This window comes from Corapipo altera, unplaced genomic scaffold, assembly GCF_003945725.1.
Source record: "Corapipo altera isolate COAL_440 unplaced genomic scaffold, ASM394572v1 113, whole genome shotgun sequence".
NCBI classification, from domain to species: Eukaryota; Metazoa; Chordata; class Aves; order Passeriformes; family Pipridae; genus Corapipo; species Corapipo altera.
This window is the reverse complement of record NW_020884895.1, coordinates 7,070,756-7,090,936: the sequence shown is the minus strand read 5'-3', so window position 1 is coordinate 7,090,936 and position 20,181 is coordinate 7,070,756. Positions and strand designations below refer to the sequence as shown.

The following is a 20,181-nucleotide window of genomic DNA, read 5'->3' as shown; positions in this document are numbered from 1 at the left end:
GGTATAGCTTTCCAGACCAAAAATGCTTGGGAAAGGGGTGGGGATGAGTGGAGATGGGAGTTGAAGACCTTGTCATTAGGTCAGGATTCTCAGACATCCCATGACTGTGAATGCCAGGATGGCATTGCATTTCCATACCGACACACCATTCCTCGCTGTCTCCTGTGCATTAGACATGAGCCTGTGCCACCTCTTTTGTTGTAACTACTCTTCTGTAGTTACATTCATTTGAGATGACTGTATAAAAAAATCCTCACCCTGCACTAATTGCAGTGTCCATCTTAATACATCTCAAACAAGGGGAAAAATGAACGGAGGCCTCAATAATGAAGTGTTGCTGGCATGACATGCATGCGCTTAACAGAAACTATCATTGTGTCTGAATGCTAATTAAAGGCAGCACAAACCCAGCAAAATCCTAACTCATCTGAAACTAATGGGAATTTTATCTCAACCATGCGCAATTTTTGTTTCTGGCTTCTTTGAGCACTGCTGGTGGTGCTGTTATTTGATGGGGATCATAAGTGAACCCATGAGGAATTATGCAATGGAAACAATTTGAAGCCATCCCTGACCTAATCTGGCTTGAAAAAGATCAAGAGCTCATAATATACTTACTGTCATATAAGGCTGAGCACGTTTATATTTGTCTAACTTCAGTCTTGAGGGTGCCATGAACTATGGATGTGACTTCCCCTTAATATCTTCACCTTGTGCATTATCAGAGCAGTAAATGCATACATGGCTAGTGTGGTGAAAGTCTCAAATTATGAGAATTAGTCCAATCTAAACATCAGTGCCACATGTAAGTTGTGTTTTATTGATTCCTCTTTTTCTCATTGTTAGACTGATTCCTTCTACACAGGATATACTCATAGTCTTTGCCTAATTTTTTATTTCAGCCTTAGCAGTGTATAGAATCAAAATTTATTTTTACCTGTGTGAATGATTCAGAGCAATATCAGGTTTCCCCAGTTTTTAAGTGGCATATCAGAAGCTTTGCCTCAATATCACTGGCAACAGTGCAAACATCTTTTGGTGATGTCTTCAAGGGCTGGTCTAAGAAATGTCTTTAGTGCAAAGCTGTACAATAAACAAACCCACTAATTACTAATGTTATAATACACTGCTTGTCAGGTAGAAACACTTTTTGTCACTGATAAATGGAGAAAAATGAAGTAAAATATACCCTGGTTTTAACTAAAGTCAGCCCTACAGAAATCAGTGCAAATATATGGGAATATAATACAAAATGTGGTGTCACCTTCCCAGAAGGGAAAGAAAAAAAGGCAGAGAATGAGCTAAAAACTAAAAAGCACTGTTTGGGAAAGGTACAGTTTCTTTCCTATTTTCAAAAATTAAGGCTCAAGTTCAGACTCCCCAGATCCGTGGCTGTCTTCGGATCAAGGTTGAAGGAGAAGTCTGAGAGCTACTTATTTCAGTAAGCCAGTGGTAAACTCTGCCTTAGGCTTTGCTTTGTCCCACAGGTAGGAAAGAAATGAGCGATACAAGCCAAGGAAAGCAGAAACTCTCCTCTTCATTTAATGGGAGGACTTGTTATTCCAGAAGACTGCTGTGGAAATTAAAAGAGATGAGGTTAAGCATCTTTCCCATTTTCTTGAGCCGTACAGAACTTAGTAGAGAGAAATATAGTTATCTGTTTAAAAATACTCTTTTTTTTTCTCGTAGATAAATCACCTGCTGTTCATGACAACCAGTGACTTTCTCATTAAATAAGGTTCTAATTAATAATGTGCATCATTAGAATTAGATAACTCACAACTTCTTAAAAATTCAGAGAGCTCTCAGCACTGGCAGAGCTGTGATACTGGGCAGGACCTACTTCAGTCCTCAAATCTTTGTTTTATTGATCTACAGGCAAACTGATTTTGTAATGCTAGAAAGTAGTGAAAATTGACATTCAGTTCTTGAGAAAATTCAACTCTAAGCACATAGATTAAGTCTAAGAGCCCTGTCTTTCAGGACAATAACCATGTAGTGCTACTAATGAAAATGCGATTGAACGCCCTTTGCTTGGATAAGCCTCCCTAACAGGATTGTTTAGTGTGCAGTGATTTTGTCTGACTAAGTGACTTCACTGAGAATCAGCTTAAAAAGTAGTTTTCTAATGGAGATTAACAAAGTAAAATTTTTCTAGGCTGTGTGCTTAAACTCTTGGATCACACTGAGACCAATGCTGAGGACCTGCTGATGTGGATGGAGTGGACGAAGGAGCCTCTGCTTTAAGTGGGGTGTTACCAAGGGACTCTCGTTTGAATCTGTTTTGCCAGTCACCACAGCTTTAAAACAGAAGGAGGGGCATCTGGCTTGTTTGTCCAGCTCCTCATCCCTAATGAGATTAGTTATAATAATTATTTTATTTTGTCTATGTATTTACAATCCAGTGGTTGATCTATAGGAGGTGCAATGTCAACTCAGCAGGTTGAGATCTGTTTAGCTGATTAAATCTGTCAAGAAGAAAAGCTCTTCTATATATGCATTTTCCTCCCTGTGTCTGATCCTTAAACCCAAGAAGGATTATTGATTCACATCCACACTTAGCACCCTCAGAGATAACCCTATCTTTCATCTTTTTGTCCATTGGTTAGAGAGATCAGCTCAATTCTTTACAGGCAACAAGGGTCATTCAAGGGAGTGTCCCCACAGTTCAGGTGTGACAAATATTTTTTCTTTCCCATTCCTTCTCTGCTGAGCAAAGTTAAACAGTGTATATAATAACACCCATACATTTAAGATTTTCTACCATCTTGTTATCAGTAGAAGTTATAAATCAGAGTATTCATCACTTTTAACTTTGCTCATGGTACCGTATATATCTGCTGAAGTGTCTCTGTGGATAAGATGGGCTATATGTAGCTAAAAGACCCAGAGAATTATGTTCACATCACTGAACATAAAAGTATCATCAAGTTTTTCTGTAATAACACTTTTCAGCTGAATTGGCCATGCTGTGACCTCTGTTAAATTTATGGGAATGAGAGATTTGAGGCTACTCCATGAACTTTCAAGTTCTTGAATGATTGTGAGAAGAAAAGAATCATTTAGGGATCCCTTCAGTATAAAGTGCTGCAATTCAGAATTTCCTCGAGTCTTAGTGCTGATATGAAGAGTTATGTTTAGACCTATGTAACCCCTCAGTTATCTTTGACAAAAACCAAGACATGAGTCTCTCTAAACCATATTTGGTTTCAGATAAGGATTCAGAAAATATGTTTAAATACAGTGAAGATTGGATTCTGTCAGGTCTTCTCTAAGACATCTCAGATTAGGAGTTCAAGGAAACTAATAATAAGTCAATCTTTATTCTCACAAAATCAGAGTCATATTTTAAAGGGATGTACCTGTGTTTGGGACCATCTAAGCTGTATACCTTTTCCGTCCCAATCTCTCTCCTGGTTTTTGTGTAGCATTTCCACAGCGGATCAGTGCAGACCAGTTTCATACAAACAACAGCAATGTGCACAAAAAGTAAGATTCAATTTAATTTTGCAGAAACTGTTCCTTCTGTACTAAGCAGAAAAGTTACGAATGTACAAACTAGCCCTAGTGTCTGGTATTAGTGAGATGCACAATTCAATCTGCTCACTGCTGTAGGGATTTCTTTGGTAGCAATATAGACTCCACTGGTAAAGGCTTCTGTTGGGTGAACTACCTCTGTGCAACCTGAAAACCACACCATCGGTTTCCAAGCTCTGACAGAGATGATGCCTTCTCTGTGTGTGTGTTTCACCACCCTTTTCCTGGCTTTTCTGATAAAAGAACTTGGCTATGCTGCAGGAGAAGGACTGTTCCCTGGTATTTTCCTATCTGACACTGAATATTGAGTCTGACTGAGTGTTCTTGGGGGGTAAGGCAAAGTCAGTACCAGAAAGCACCTGAAAAGGCTCATTTGGGGAAGTTCCCAGGGGAGGAATTAGACAGGAAGGAGACAGTGAACTGGGACTGTCAGCACAGCTGGGGATGTGGAGAAGAATTGTAGAAACACTCAAATCTGAGTTTCAAAGGGGAAGAGAAGAAGGGAAATTTCCTGGTGATCCAAAGGAACTTCTGTAGCTGTAACTTTGGAAAAGCCTGCTGTACTGAGAGCAAGGGAACAATAAAGACTGTGCCATGTACAGACATAATGAGCAGGGAGGAGATTTGTTTGCAATTTCCACATTCCATCTGGAAAAACTGACCCTTCTTTATCTTGCTGCAGTCGGCTGTCCAATAGCACGAACTCTGAAGATAAAAGGGGTTGGTGGTGGTTTGGATTGCTTTAAGTAAAAGGTGAAAACATCACCACCACACTCCTCTGCATACCTGTAGGTCTTGTCACAAGGACAGGCAAATTTAGGTGTGGGCTTGGAGAGGCAGCTTCACTGTGTACCATTGAGGGTTTCTTTTCCCAGAGTTATGTTACAGAATTTTATTTTAATTCCAATCTGGGAAATTTGTGTATACATCTTATTTAAGACTTTCTGTCTGCAGAAATCTTGCCAAAATCTTAAGGGTTATAGAGGCTATGAAATTGAAGCAAACAACTTAAACATTTGAAGCTTTACGGCCTATCTGGGGTTAAAAAGCTGAAATGTGCCATTTTATGTCCTTCTTTAACACAGCTAGAAAACCTAACAGCATCTTTTACTTTCAGACTTAGTGGACTTGAGAATACTCCGTGCAGTAGACAGGAATATTTTTCCAGAAATAATTTAATTTTAAAAAAGGGGCCTTATTACCGATGGAGGTCACTGTGCAAGTTTTGTGTGTACATGTGCCCTTTAGAAGACTGCTGCAGACCACCTGGAAAACCATCCAGAGTATATAAATGAAATGTAAGAAATGAAAGCACTACCTGAAATTTTTGTATTAGTGCTGAACTGACACTAATTATGTTAAACTTTCACTGATAAAGGAGGTTTCTCTTGCAACGTGTAGGACCCTAAAAATATATTGCTGAAACCACAGTTGTATAAAGGCTTGTGATTAAGTACTTTGCCAAAGGTCACAGAACAAGTCTGTGACACTGTGACCTCAGCACAGATCCTATGGTATTAAGGCTTTAATTTTGGCAGTAAGCAAGGACATATTATGAGTAAAGATCTCACAGACATTCGTTAATAAGAAAGAGAGGAAAAGATTTCAAACCCATTGTGACTTTGGTAAAAAACCAGTGGAAATGCTGATCATTAAGGTATCTCCTAGTTATCATGTGTGTAATTTGGAAGAACAAAATAAGATCTCTGGTGATTTGTACATTGACATGTTGGAATTGTTTTCACTGAAAACAAGATGAAAGGTTCAAATGTCAGAAACTGGCAATGGTAACAGTTTACTGATCAGTGCTATAGTTTTGGTGTATGTTAAATTTGGGAGTATGGATTGTCTTAAAGAAGGTGCCAAGAGATATCTGTCTATATGTATGGATATAGATACATTTTTCACAGCAAATTTAGCTTGGGAAAGCAAGTAAATTTGGTCAAATGGTGTGTGGCGATGAGATTTTTCTTTTTAAGCTGCCATAAGATCACTCAGGCTTTCCCCTGCCAGGCTGAAAGGGTTAAGAGCTAGTTTGAATACAGCAGTAACCTGTCAGCCTTGCTGGAGACAATTGCTTTCCTTTTCCTTTTTTTTTTTTTTTTTTTTTGTTAGCAGAGAAATATTTAATCATCCCTCTCTGTTTTAAAGATAACTGTGTGGTTTTCCCTGGAGTGATTTTTAAAGTGGTTAATCAGAGGGACAAACCTGAAAAGGCAAAAAATACTTTAATTAGTGCCTTTTCTTCTGACCAGCCAACAGTCCTAACCAGATGCCTTCACTTTAGAGCCATCCAAGTAATCAGCCTGGTAACATCACTGCATTGCACATCAGGCACCTGGCAAGTTGAACACTGACTGCATCCCAGAAAATGTCTGCTAAGGAAGGCTACTTCTGAAAATTACTTTCAAAACCCGATAGTAAGATTCTCACAGGGCTGGAAACAAAATGCTTCTTATATATTGAACTGTAATCCAGCCCTTACAACTATTAGGCACTATCAAACATGCTGCAGGAAACCAGCATAACAAAGAACCAGTTAAAGGCAGTTTTGTTTCAGTGGAGAGAGGGAAGAAAAAAAGTCAGTATGGAGAATAGAAAGCGTGAGGGTTTTCTCTCGGTGATATGGTTTCATGCAGCATAGCTTTCCAGCTTCTATTCAGAGTCGTACTGACATCTTGGTATGCAATTTCAGTCAGCAGATCAGGAATTGTATATAACCCCCCTGTCTTTATTGTTAATGAGATTTGTGTAAATAACTTGCTAGAAAACATATTGAAAACATATAATTCACTACTAAATATGAATGCAGATGGCAGGTAAGAGGAACTAAATTTACTAGCCTTCTTGCAGCGTGCTCTGCAATGGATAATTCAAATAATATATACATATGATATTTTTGGCATATTAGCTGCTCTATGCAGAGTTAGCACTGGATTTTGTAATAATAATGTGTGTGGAGGACACATTTGCTATCTTGAGCATGTTATTGGTTACACAGTACTGGCTGTGAGCCAGCTATACCTCAGATATGCTAAGTTATGAGAAATGATCCCTATTTCTATTCAGAAAGCCATTGCTTTCCAGAAAAGCATGGATCTGGTGAGTATTGACTTTGGCAGAAGAGTTTAACAGGCTGCTTGCCCTCACTGTGGAGTCTGGTGTGGGGTGGGCTTCTGCCCGCTCTCCCCACATTGCCATTGGGTTTATCTTTAGTCTTGTCTGTGTCTAGGCTTAAGCTCCTTCTTCAGCTACAACCAGCCTTTGTGCAGGAACCAGAGGTACATGGAAGGGATTTGGTGACTGCGTGGAGCAGAATGTTAGAGAGGTTGAAACCCAAGTTTTATGCTCCCCAAAGGCTGACAGGTTCTGCGTACCTGTCACCGTTTTGGCCTTTTTTTGGAATCAAGAGCTCTCTGCAAAAATGAGATTTCAAGTGCCCACCAAATTCAGAGGATATAACATTTTAGTTTGTGCTCATTTCTAGGTGGATGCTGCTTTATAAAAAAAAACTTGACGTGAATCTTTCCCTCCCGCAGGAGCTAACGATGTTCCTTGCAGCACTCCCAAGCCCAAGTCATTCCTGTTTATTGGCCCAACTTCAAATAAAGGTTTCACCTCTCCCCCATGCAAACTTAGGGGTCTTTCTCATAAAGTAAATATTTTGCTTTACAAGCATTGAATCAGGAACAAAGGTTTTTAGGAAAATATCTGTTTGACTTCAGCTTAATCTGTGTGCTATGATATAAATCTTTGCCTCTCATTACCAGCCCCTATTTTATGGAGTGTTCCAGTTACATCAGCACTGCCAGGGTGAGAGGAATTGTCACAGAAGAAAAAAAACCTAACCAAAACCCAACCCAAAACTCTAATGAAACATATATAGTGGAATCATTACACTACAACAGTTTCCGAGGAACTTTGTATTCTGTACAACACACCAAAATCTCTTTTATAGATTGCCTTTGTAACAGAATTTGTCTGTCCTCCTCCGTGAGTCCATCCAAGATCAAACCAAAGTGAGGATGGTGTAAATATTCCATGTGAGAACCAAGCAATCAGACAAAAGTCCAAACTGATAGCAGGACCTCCTCCTGATAGGGGTGTAGTTCAAAAAGCCTATTGGACTCTGAAGCAGGAGCATCAGTCTGTTGATAGTGTTCACAGGATGAGCTGGCCAAAATGAATGGGTTTTTTTTGGAGGGAACTGTCAGCTGCTGTGATGTGACTATATTGTAGCAAGATTCTGAGAGCTGTCATGATTGCTTGGAAAAAGCAATATAATTTCAGGCCAACTAATTTAATCCCTTTGATGCCAAGAGATTTGCTACTGCTAAGTCCAAACACAGAGATATCTCACCAGCACTTTTATTAAGGCAAACTCTGTGAAAGGTTCACTCCATTTTGATAGACAGATTATTAGGGAAAAGCAATAATTTGCTGAAGCCTTATTTCCATGCCATTTCTGGGTATGACATTGAAGTTAGCTGCAAGGCCAGCTCTCACCACCTCAGGAAGGTGTGGATCTGGTAAACTCCACCGAGAATCCTCTCAACAGTATTGTCAGCCTTAGAAACACAGCACACATCCATGCCTCAGGAATAAACAGAAATAAAGCTCTTCCCTAAAGTAACCTAACCAGAATTCACTCCCCCCTACTTTTTATTGTTTGGTTCACCTCTGTAAAGCTTTTCAGCATTTATATTCATTTTACACTGTCAAAAGCTGAACAGAAGTAAGATAACAAATGGTTCTGGTAGCAGCTGTCACCACCTACTGTCTGTGTATGCCTGTGTGAGTCTCTAAATGGAAATAAAGTACTTTAATAACACATTTTCTCTAAACTGTCCTCATGGATAAAGTTACTCTCAAATCAGCCCATGAACACTTTCCAATTCGGTGCTCACTTCAGCCTGCATCTCTGCCTCTCCCCTGCAGCCTGTGTAGGTATGCAGCTGTACGATTTAAAGATATTTCAGATCAGAAATACTTTAACAGCACACCTTCTCTGGCTGCTGCTTGCCTGTATTAGCTGCCTCTGCTCTTGGACCCTTCTCCCAGCTTGCCTAATTTTGGGGCTGTATATTAAACTGACTGTACATTGAATTTTTGCTCAGTGTTGGCCCTAGCCAGGAAGAGTCCAGAACCACAAATTAAGCATGAACTGCTCTGCCCTCACTGTTCCTGTACAATCCCTTCCAGGAGCAGATGGCAGCTGGGAGGATAAACACCTTCCATTTCTTAGGGCCCTGAAGAGAAAAGAAATTCCATTTCAAGATGAGTTCTAAAGTTCTGCTTTACATTGAGAGAGGTGAGGCAACATCACACCTTTGTGCTTATCTGTCCTTGGGTGTCACAATGCCTTCAACAAATGCAGGAGCTGTGGGTTCAGGTGCCTAAAGCCTTTTAGTTTGGAGAGAAGCCCTTTGTGGGTCCAGCCAGCAGTGACATGACATGTCCTGAGCTGTGCAGGATCGTGAGCGTTGAGCAGAAGCCTGAGCCCACGTCTTTGAAGATGGGTTAATACCTCCTCCAAGGCTGTCCTAAATATTTTTTCTCTTTTTTCTCTCTTTATTTATTTTTTTTAATGTTACCTACTGAGGAATCTACAACATGGACCCTGGCTTCGTTTCTCAGTGACTGTAAAACATGTGGTTTGCATCTGTTTAGGTCAAGGAGGTTTTTGGTTGTAAGTGACAAGTGTTGGGTGATTATTTTTAATCAAATATACTGCTTAACATTTACAAAATATGGAGAAAATATTTGGTGCTTTTGAGCACCTGTCACCTCCAGGTAAATAATTTAAAAGCATGTGAGGAAGCCAATTAGAGTTAATTAGAAATTGACTGATCTGCTTTGGCACCAAAATTATTGGAAAATATGTCCTGTCCTTTCTGGAATACAGATTTTGCTCTCGTGCACACACATGAGTGAGGAAATATATTGTTTTATGGCAAACATGTAGTATTCCTATGAGAAATAAAGCACTTCACAAGTCATATATGTAACAGCAGTTCAGGCAAGAAGAAAAGGGGCACAAATCCTTACAGACAAATAACAGTGCAGTTCCTCAGCTTTATTTCATGTTGATGGGCATGCTGGAAATGTCTAGAAGATTAATAGATTCAAATTCAGTGATCAGAAAATGGGAGCATGTCCAAATGGATCATTATAACAGATTCCCGCTTTATCTATTGCACAAGCCAGATATGAGCCATCTGTAAGCTTCATATTCCTGGTCTAAAATCTTCTGCAGCCATAAAGACAATAAGTATCAGTGGGGAAAAAAAAAATCAATTTCTTGGCTTTGCAGCCTAAAAATATAGTGATGGGACTACAGGGAAAGAAAAACTGCTGATTTTTTTAAACTTTTTTTTTTTTTTAAGCAAGTTAAATGAGTAGGCTGTATTTAAGAAACGGTTTTGTTATAAGAGGTTTAAAGAATATTTCTAGAGAGTAAAGTCAGCATTTCCCACTCAGGCTTTGGGGGGATCAGTGACTATCATCTTTGATGTTCTCTGTCTAAGACCTAGTGTACTCCCAGGAAGTTTCTAGAGGACCTGTGCTCATGATAAGATAATTTCTGAATCTGATTTTTAGCTCCAGAAAGTTGATTCTCAAAACAAATATATAGCCTTTAACACGCTCTTGTTTGATGACTTTCTTGGTGTTAAACTGTGCCTAGTCCTTGCACAGCTCTTTTCGTGAGGGAGCATGGGGAAAACTCTATAATAAAGTCCCACTTTCTACCCTTTTCTTTCCAGTGGATAACCAGGAATTCCAGTCTGTGTGCTGCAAAAGGAAGGGATTACACATTGTTATATATTGATGGCTTCTTGGACCTCAGGACCAGCTGCAGAAAGTGTGAGCATTGGGGCAGGAGGGGTGGGCAGAAACGTGGCTGTGCCCTGATGTTTCTGCTGCAGCTTGTGCTGATCCAATGGTCACAACAGGGAGCACATCCAAGGATCCCAATCCTATGGCACTCCCAGGACTGCCCTTGTAGTACTGATGCCAAGAAAGCTGCCTGTGCTTTTCTGTTGTGCCCTACCAGTGGATAGCCTACTTAAGATAAAATCCTATTCATGTAGGTATTTATATAGGAAACACTCATTTTTTGCTTCTCATACTGGGAAATGGATGGAAGGCTTGGCTGGACCACGCGGCCTCGCTCTATATGGCTGTGGAACGATATCCACAAGGCACTGGTGCCACAGTCACTCTCAAAACATAAGCTTTTTGCAGATATTGTTGCCTGGAAGAGGGCATATTGCCTTGACAAAGCCTTCCCTGCCAGCCGTGAATCACGAGGCAATGAGCCGCGGGAAAGGTTAATCTGAGAACTCAAGGCGCGCAAAAGAGATGGCACTAATGTTTATCTCCCTGCCATAGGAACAGTGCCTGTAATAGCCATCTGTGGAAAATGGAGATATTCCAGCGTGCAGAGGGAGCCACAACAGCACTCTGGTGGATTAATCACGCGCTGCTTGGGGCCTTTGCCTCACACGTGGGACGCGCTTCGTGTCTCTCGGATACTCTGCTCCCAAAGCTGTGTGCCGAGATACCACGGACTTCTCCCGGTGCACAGCAGCCAGGAACCTTCCTCATTTATTTTTAAATCCTGGAGGAGGATTATTTTCGGAACAACAGGGCCTGAAATATAAATTTGGGCAGGTTTTAAACAGGCTGATGTTTCTGAAGTTTTTTTATGCTGTCAGATATTAGGAGATTAGTGTGAGACAAGATCTTTTGATCCTCATAAAGGTTTAATGTTATTTTGTAGCTAAGCTGTTAATGACTGACTAGAGGTCTTATAGATATACGTATATGACATGGTTTCTACTGAGGTTTTAAGCTAAAGAGTGATTTCTCATACCCTTCGTATCCCAGTCCAGATGTTCAAGTTCTATTTCCCTACGTTGCAACAGATGGATGCCAAAAATTTAGTGAAATTTGCAGTGTTTCTCAGTGTAGTGTATATATAATATTCTGTATTATAGAAGAGTGAAGACTATGGCCCAATTTCTGCAGCTATTTTCCGCACTAGCAGCAGAAAGTACTTATTTCTTAAGCCCTAATGGTGAGACTTCTCCAAGGGAGTATTATTTTTTCCTCTCCCAGGCCAACTATAATGAAGCTGACTAAGTCCCTCCTGATTAATTTAATGGTAGCTAAATAGTGCAGAAATAGTGAGAAGTCACCAATTCTTCTCCTGATAACTCTGCCTTCCTGATGTCAGCGATAATCAGCAGCATGCTGTCCAACATACGAAATCTCTAAATTAAGCAAGCATTTCTATTTTTCTTTCTAATAAATTTCCTTTGTCCCCCCCCCCCCCCGCCTCCCAGTCCAATAATTTCAGTGTTAAACATTCAGGGCTGGCTGTTACTTGCATGTCTGTAAAACAACATGATCTAAAGAGTATGACTAGAGTATGTAGATGGATATAGAAAAGACATTTTGGCTTAAAGAAGAGCCAAGAAATGTATGATATTTGCAATATGTAAGGTAGCACTAACTTTAGGGATATTATTCACATTTAATGCTATGCACACACTTTCCTTGATCAGGATCTCTACTTCAAAATGTTACAAGGTCAGCCTAAAGCCTTAATTTCCTTAAATCTGAAAAATGTCTGGAAACATTTTGCACTAAAAACCATAACTTTGAATTTCCTGACCTTTGAGCTTATTACTTACCATGTGTCTCTTCATCCCCACAAAATGCAGAGGAGTTTCTGTTTATTTCTTCAAAAAAACAACAGACAAAACAACCACAGTTCCAATCCAGCAGCTTTACGTTTGCTGGTTTTCCCTGCACCATCTTCAATTCATCTATATCCGAACAAAGCAGCAAATTGGAGACAATGCAAGTAAAACAACAAAAATGGAGAGGTTTAGAAAACATGGCCTGGGAGGAAACACTAAGAGGGCTGAATTTATTTATTTTAGAGAAGAGTAAAAAAACGTCTGCTAAGAGGTTTCAGAGAGAATAAGGTGACTAGTTGCCTTTCTTGTCAGATGAGGATACAAAACCATTATGGGGCTATTTTGCAGCATAGAAGACGTGGAAGAACTTTCTGTATCAGCTTGCTGATATAGATAAATCTGTCTCACTGGAGATTTTTAGAAACAGAGCACAGAAGTGTCTTTCAGGCATGTTCTGTGTTTTGCTTCTGAGGACAGCTGGATTAAGAGACTGCTGAGAAGCACAGCCCTACAATTCTGTGATTTCTCAGTCACTCTGCCCACAATCTCAGGAAGGAATTTTATAATCTCCAGTTATTCTTTCACCTCCTTTTCATTTCCTATTAGGAGCAGACAAGTTCTTCTTTCTTCTCAAGTGGCAAGTGTTTTTGTTCCCATTACAGCTCATTTCTGAAGGGGAAAAAAGCATCTAAAAAGGGTGACACTCTCTGATCTTACTCACTCACTGCTATTATATTTATTGCCTAAAAATAAAGCAATTGTAGAAAAAATAGGAATCAGATATTTGCTTGTCAACTGAAAACATCCAATGTTTTAGAAATTCTTTTGAATTAAGTTTGGCAGTTCATTGTTGAAACAAGTGTAGTTGGACCCTTCTTCAGGATGTCAAGTGCAGAGCTGAAGTGATTGGGGTCAGAGTGGAGATAAAACATTACAGTCCAGGGAGTCCCTCTTGCAAGTTCTCTATTCTCTTCACCAACTGTGTTCCTGTAAAATAGAAAATGGCTTTTTTTTTTTTTAAATTTTATTTGAGAAGCAGACGCTGGCCTTTAAAATCCTTACAGCTACTGAGGGTTTTTTTGCATCATGTATTGTGGAAAAAGTCAAGCCCTCATCTCCACAATAAATGTTAGCAGCCAGGTTAATTGTGAGGATATAGGCCATCTTTCAAGGTTTATAAGACAGCTGAGCTCTTGGAGATATCGTTTTCACAATGCTCTGATGCTGTCTCTTTGGGAGCAGCCTTTGGCTGCAGAATACTACTATTTAACAGGTTTAACATTGCTAAAAATTGAGACACTGATGCCATTATTAAATTTCATTCTGCACACAAGCAAACAGTTTATCGTAGTCTGTTCCCAGCAATTGTAATCCAATTTTTGTTATCTTACATTATTTAAAAGAGAGAGAGAGAGAGAGAGATACTGTACATCAATCTGATAAAAATGTTTAAATAACTGGTGCTTTTTTGTGATTATGTTGGTTTTATAGCAGCATTATGGAAACACGACAGGGTAACTAAAATCTGATTATGCCTAAGTCCTTGCCCATTATGTGATTATTATGAACCATGACTTCTACTGGCACATTATGAATTGCATGGTCATAATACAAGGGATTTCCAATATAATTAACTGAGATTAGCAGCACTGGAGAAATCTGGGAATAATGATACAACTTTGAACAATCAGTTTTACTGTAAGTGCTGCTGGCTCTGGCTTCCAGGAAACAGGAGGCTGGTGGATGGAGCAGTGACCCACCTGCTGGGCTTTCCTACACCTCCTTTCTCTTCCCTCCCCTCTGTGAAATTAATTGCAACCTTGCCAGACTGTTAGATACTCACTCTTTTACTCTTTTCTTGTTATATTATACTGATAAAACTCAAGGTTGGCTAAGACTGTGAAGAAAGTCAAAGGTCTGTAGATCCCTCCTTTAGGGGGCTCAGCCTGAAACTGGAAAGGATTGTGCTTTTGAAAACTCAGAAATAACTACTTATTGAAGAGCAAGACCATTTAAGACAGCTCTAGTTTGAATAGTTAAAGGCAGAATGTCATGAAAATCACAGATTAGTTTCAAAGATCATAGCCAAGGTCATATTATTTCTTTAGTATCTCAGGCAGCCAAGAAGTCTTTCTTTCCACAAAATCCCAGCTTTTGGACTCTTGGCTGCTGAAGAGAAGGACATCTGAGTCCCAGGGGAGCTGCTCACTATGGGACCCTTCCTTTCTCATGCAGAATGAAAAGGATTTAGAGCCAGTGGCTTTAGAGGAAAAATGGAAATGGAGGGCACAATGCTGTAGGGGCGAAAAAAAGATAATAAAATGGACTTTTTGTTTAACCAAAGGACGTTTGACCCACTAGCGCTTGTACAGCTGGGGCAGAGTAGGAACTCCCCTGATTATTGAGGCATCATTTATCCCTGATAGAGCTGGGATTAAAAAGTGGAGCATTTCTTTTCACTCTGTGGCCTTTCAATTTCCTCCATACACAAATACAGTTGAAGCCTTAGAGAAAAATACAAAATCACCTGAGATTTTATTGTTCAGTCCAGTGCCCTTCTATATTTATATATAACTCTTAATTTTCAGATTTCACATGAATTTGCATCTCAGGATTTTTATTCAACCCTACACATCCCAGATTTGTGCTCCTGGTTCACTTTGATCTTATTGTACCCAGTTACCACAACAACTTACTTGCACTGACTCCTCTGTGGTGATTGTGCTTCTTTAACCCCGTAACTGTGGAGAACTTGGCTGCTGCTGCTGTGTACTCCTGCTGCCTGTGGCAAGTGTTGTCTTCCCAGAAGGTCATATGGAACTGTTTTCCAATGTAGTGCAAAGTGCTGTCCTTAGGTGGTTTTTCAGGATGTTGATGTGCTGTTTGTGTGATATGAACCATCCCAAACTCAAGGGAAATTTTGGCCTCATCAGTGTATACCAACTTTGTTTCAATTTCCATTAGTTTTGACACAAAAATATGAAGCAGAGGTCTTGGGAATACCCACTTGCAAGTCTCTAATGGTGTTTCTTCTTTTGTCCTGCCTTGTTTTTCATTGCTTTCCCATTTCCATTTGTGGTTTCCTCTGTCTGCACCATTTCTTTGTTGTCTTTCTTTCTGTTTCTCTGCCTCCTTCCATGACTGAAAGAAAAGAAGCAAGAGGTGAGGGGATAATTGTGTGATTTAAGGTAATTTCAGCAGACTTTTTTCAGCAATATGCTGAGCAATCACAACTCCTGCTGAGTTCAATGGGGATGGAAAACCACTGGCCCTTCCCAGATAGTGCTCCACACTTGTCAGAATGGAGCTCAAAGGAATCATATTTATAGCAAGCTATTTTGAATGGCAGCAGTAAAGCAGCTGGAGAAGGCTAATGTGCTTGCATCTGGCAGCAATTTTACCTGTTTGTAAGACATTCAATCCCTTTTTAAAACAAACCATAGCATAGCCTAAAGATTGGAAGCTGCATTTTTCAGTTCTGGCTTCAGCACTAGATAATTTAGGAAATTATAATTTATCTTCACTGTGCAGTGGAGCAGAGAGACTCCAGCCAGTCCCAGTCCCAGTCCCAGCCCCATCTGAGGGGATGAGCCTGATGATCTTGGTGTCATGTCATGCCAACAGAGCTGTCACATATGGGACCTGTGCTGGAGCTCCTTGTGGCCCCGCAGCATGTGGCTATAGAAGGTTCTGGAGGGGAAACACAGGACTTTGACAGCCTCTTGAGTGGGTTGTTCCCTGGAGACCCTATAGAACTCTAACAGATCCTTAAGGATCTTCATCAGATTTCTGCAGGAACTTTCCCCTGAGCAGCCATATAGTACTTTGGAGCCTTCAAGGAGAATTAACAGACTCTTCTCCAGAAAACTAACAAAGGTAAAGCCCTGTATGTGATGGGGGTTGATACCAGTGTGAATGGGAAATTGGCTGGACCAAACTGCTTGCATGAGACTGTCTTAAGAATTTAAAAATAATTTACCCTGGAATAAAAAGAAGAGAGAAAACAGTAAAATGGAGACCAATAATTCTTTGGTCAGTTATGGACATTTCTCTGGTGGACCAGAGAAGTGAACTTTGCTGTATCAAGTGGATTTACACTGTTCCTACTGTATTTTTAGGTATTCAAGCTGATTAACATGACTTTGGGTCGTGCAATGGAGGCACATTATGACTCAGGCAGGCTCACTTTAATCACTGCCTCAATAAAAAAACACTTCCAGGGAAAAGCTTTTAGAAAATCATTATCTTTGTCAGTTAACTATTTTCCTGAGACTTTGGTTAAAATGTCTGGTTTTTATTTTGGAAGTGTTTACTGTAAAATGCTTCTAATGAAGCACTATGCAGGGGAATATATACAGACAACTTAGTGCTATAGTTAGAAGGAAACTACTCCAAATTTGTGAGTTCTCAGGAATGACCTTCCTGATCTTTTATAAGCAAATTCAGCTTTCTGCAAATTTGAGGGTTAATCTTTGCTAAGAGATGTCTGACCCTGGCACTACCAGCTACTACAGCCAAGTATTTTGTTTGGTCTGTCAGTAAGTAATTCACATCTCTTCAAATGGAGAAGCTCATGTGGGAAAAAACAAACAAACAAACAAACAAACATGCAAAATGAACATAAGGTTATTTGTCTTTTAAAATCTGCTCTTATCTGTTGATTTCCCAATCTATCTAAGAAACCTTCCATGGGAGAGTGGCCTGCCTACTGGATAATGTAAACTTCCTTATGTACATAATTTTATGAACCCTATTACTTATGCTTTTTGTTCTGTATCTAGTTTGATTCTGCTTTCAACACCTTCTCCTATTATCTCACATTAGATTAGAGAAGAACCTGCTGATAAATCATGCTGGCATTTCAGCCAGCACCTAGTTGTTAAATTCTTTGCCAGTTCTTTGATGAGCCCTCTTTTCTTCAGAATTTAATCTTTGATTTCAAACAAAAAGAGCTTCTTCCCATGCAGTTGTGAAGTAAAACCTTTCTACACACCAAAGGCTGCAGTGCTATCTTCCTGAATCTACATACAGCAAGTCAGAACCATTCAGCATTGATTGGAGTGGAGTGGCAGGAGAGAGGAATTTCCTTCAGTAGTTCCCAGAGGGGATTAAGCTGCCTTGAAACTGGAACCATTACACTGCTGTTACCTGCTCTTTGGGATGTGCGTTCTGTGGGACTGCACTGCAGACAGAGGTTTGTTTCCCAATTTCAGTAAAATCTGTCAGTAGACAGTACAAGTCTCTGTTTCTGAGGAGTGCAGTTGCCTTTCATGGCAGAGTCTGTGGAGGAAGAAGAAAATTGAAGGTGGGATTTGTCAGTGTTGGCTTCTGGATCATACCCTGGCATGGTCTGGAGATCTAAGGGTGGGTGGGGGTGGATGATTCATCATCTGGGAATCAGAAAGGGGACTTGAGTATCTTTCTTATTCTGATGGAGGTTCCTTACACTGACCATTTTACAGCAGTCCAAGGAGAGCCATGATCTGAGTTTGAATGCACCTTGTTAGGACTCAGAGACAAATTAAGCATCAGATCTGGAGAGAGCAGTTATTCTCCCCCCACATACTTTCCCCCGTGGTCAGAACTGGCAGAGATTGCTGTTGTCACTGTTTTGGTTTGCTTTCACTTGCCCTGGACCACAAGGTGGCCTGGGACCTCATCTACTGTCCCAGAAGCTCCAGTCACTAGTGTTCCATCTGTACTTTGGGCTCTCTGCTGTGAATGTTCAACGCTGCACTGTTTCTCAAGGATAGCATCCCAACATTTTTCATCCAGATCATGATTTTATCTGCCAAACACACGCATTTTGTGCAAAGATATCCCACCTATCTGTCAGCCAGCTCCCTTATCTCCCAGCAGCCCTATAGCTGTGTTAGCCTGATACCCCACCATGGCTAATTCACACTGCTAGAAGATACATATAATGACAACTGCCATATTGCTGTGCTGCTTAGCCAAGGATGGGACTTTTCCAGGAAGTTATAGGAATTGAACTCTTTCATCCATAACAGTCCTTTTCTCCCAGAAGGCCATTTGAAATCACAGGGCAGTCATCTGCTACAGTTCATTTCAGTGCAACTGTTGGAACGGGCAAAACTGCATCCGAAACTGTGGAGCAAGTGTAAGAAAATTACACCACTGGTACTTGTGTTATCCCACTCCTTCAATGTCCTCTAGTACAGACAGGGAAATATAGTACTACAGCAAAACACATCCAAAGCTCCACAACAGGTAGGTCATTAGCTGCCCTCCTCTATAATAATTTCACTTCTATTGAATTCCAGATATCCTGATCCATCTCTAAAGGTGAGGATGCTCCAGTTTTATCGCTTAAAAATGAAGTAAGATTTATCTGTATTAGATTTACAGACAGACTTTCTGAATGAGCATGTGCACTGACAACAGCTATGCTCAGATCTGAACTGGAGATTTTTCCAGTCCATCTTTCAGCAGGATGACTTTTTAAGCACTTCCTTTACTGCTGAATACCACAAAGGCTCAGGCAATCTATTGATGACGAAGGTCAGCACCTCCTTAGCAGCCCATAAAGTGAGTCTCTCACAATCACGTTTCAGACTTTTTAAGATTCTAGCCATTTCTTAAGGCAATGAAGCAACCTAGTTCTTTTATCTTGCTATTTTTATTGTTTGAAAGCCTGAGTCACATCTGATCTTTTTTATTTTTAGTTTTCTTTTGGGGAAAAAAAAAATCCAACCCTTAATGTATCTTTTTTTGTTCAGTACTCTTGTTTTTTTTGTGATAGACATAAGTAATGGCTCATTCAGTGCAAATTCAGGACTCCTTACATTTTTCTTGCAGTGATAAGGGCACACTTGCCATTATTACAGCTGCATTGTCCACATTGCTGCAGTAAAGGTTTTGTCAGCACTTCCACTCTAAACACTATTTTTACTCACTGTATTTAACCTGTTTATAAAAAAAAAAATCCCAATAATTTTGGGATTTATTTAAAGAAAGCCAATAAATTTGGCTCTGGGCTGAAATCTGGCAAAGTTAATCATGGGCTTTTCATAGCAATTTGCAGGGATTTAACCATATTATCCTAATTGCTATTGGAGGCCAAAGCTCGTGTATCAATTGTTTATGTGGTGCTGAGTAGGACAAAGCACTGATCTCCTTAGGCTATAGACATAAGAGAAATATTGAATTGTATTAATAATTAGTGTTCCCAGCTATCAGATGGTTTACTAGGCACCCATGCAAAGACAGGCTTAGGGTTAGGGTTAAATTTTTAAGCTTACTGTTCAAAGTAACACAACCCCCAACTCCTTCTATTACTCACAATAGCTTGTGGTAGCCAACTAAAGTTTAGGGTAAATATGACTAACACAGAATGTAAGAAACAAATCCTGGTTAAAATACCTATTGTGTCTTTAAGGATAACACGCAAAATTAAATGGGAAATACAATTCAAATAACCACAAGAAGTTTTCACTGGGTGTGTTAATAATGTAGTTGTCATTGCCTTCTTGAACAACGGTCAGATGCAGAAGGGAAAGGACAGCATGGAGATCACTGTAATGTAAAGGAGACTTCTATGAAATATTTGGGCATTGTTTAGGCATAAAAAGGAAAATAGGTAAATCCCTCTTCCTGCCAACTTTGGATAGTCTTGAATAGTAATGATATTTGCTTCCTCTTCCTCCTGAACATTTCTTCTTTTTCCCTCTATGTTTTTTCTGTCTTATCATCCTTGCTTTCTTGAAGAAAGGATACAGCCAGCCATGGTCCTGCAGAGCTGGCCCGAGTGATTTAAGAGGCTGCTTCTTCCAGATGGTCAATACTTCCCTTCTCTCCTACTGCAGCAGCTCCCAGTGCATTTCTGTGCTAATTAAAAGAGCTTAGGGTAAACAGATCCACTAAAATACCTGGGAACTGAGCTAATCCATTTCATTTGGTGCTGAAGCAGGCTGGA

General features: G+C 40.0%; 1 protein-coding gene across 1 annotated transcript in view; it reads right to left on the bottom strand.

Moving 5' to 3' along the window:
* SPATA16 (spermatogenesis associated 16) overlaps positions 1–17,592 on the bottom strand; it is a 68,099-nt gene extending 50,507 nt beyond the window's left edge. The window contains 4 exon segments of the mRNA XM_027647658.1: positions 938–978; positions 980–1,059; positions 14,942–15,237; positions 17,585–17,592. Of these exon segments, the coding sequence (XP_027503459.1) occupies positions 938–978; positions 980–1,059; positions 14,942–15,237; positions 17,585–17,592 (425 nt within the window).
* Positions 17,593–20,181: the final 2,589 nt, after the last annotated feature.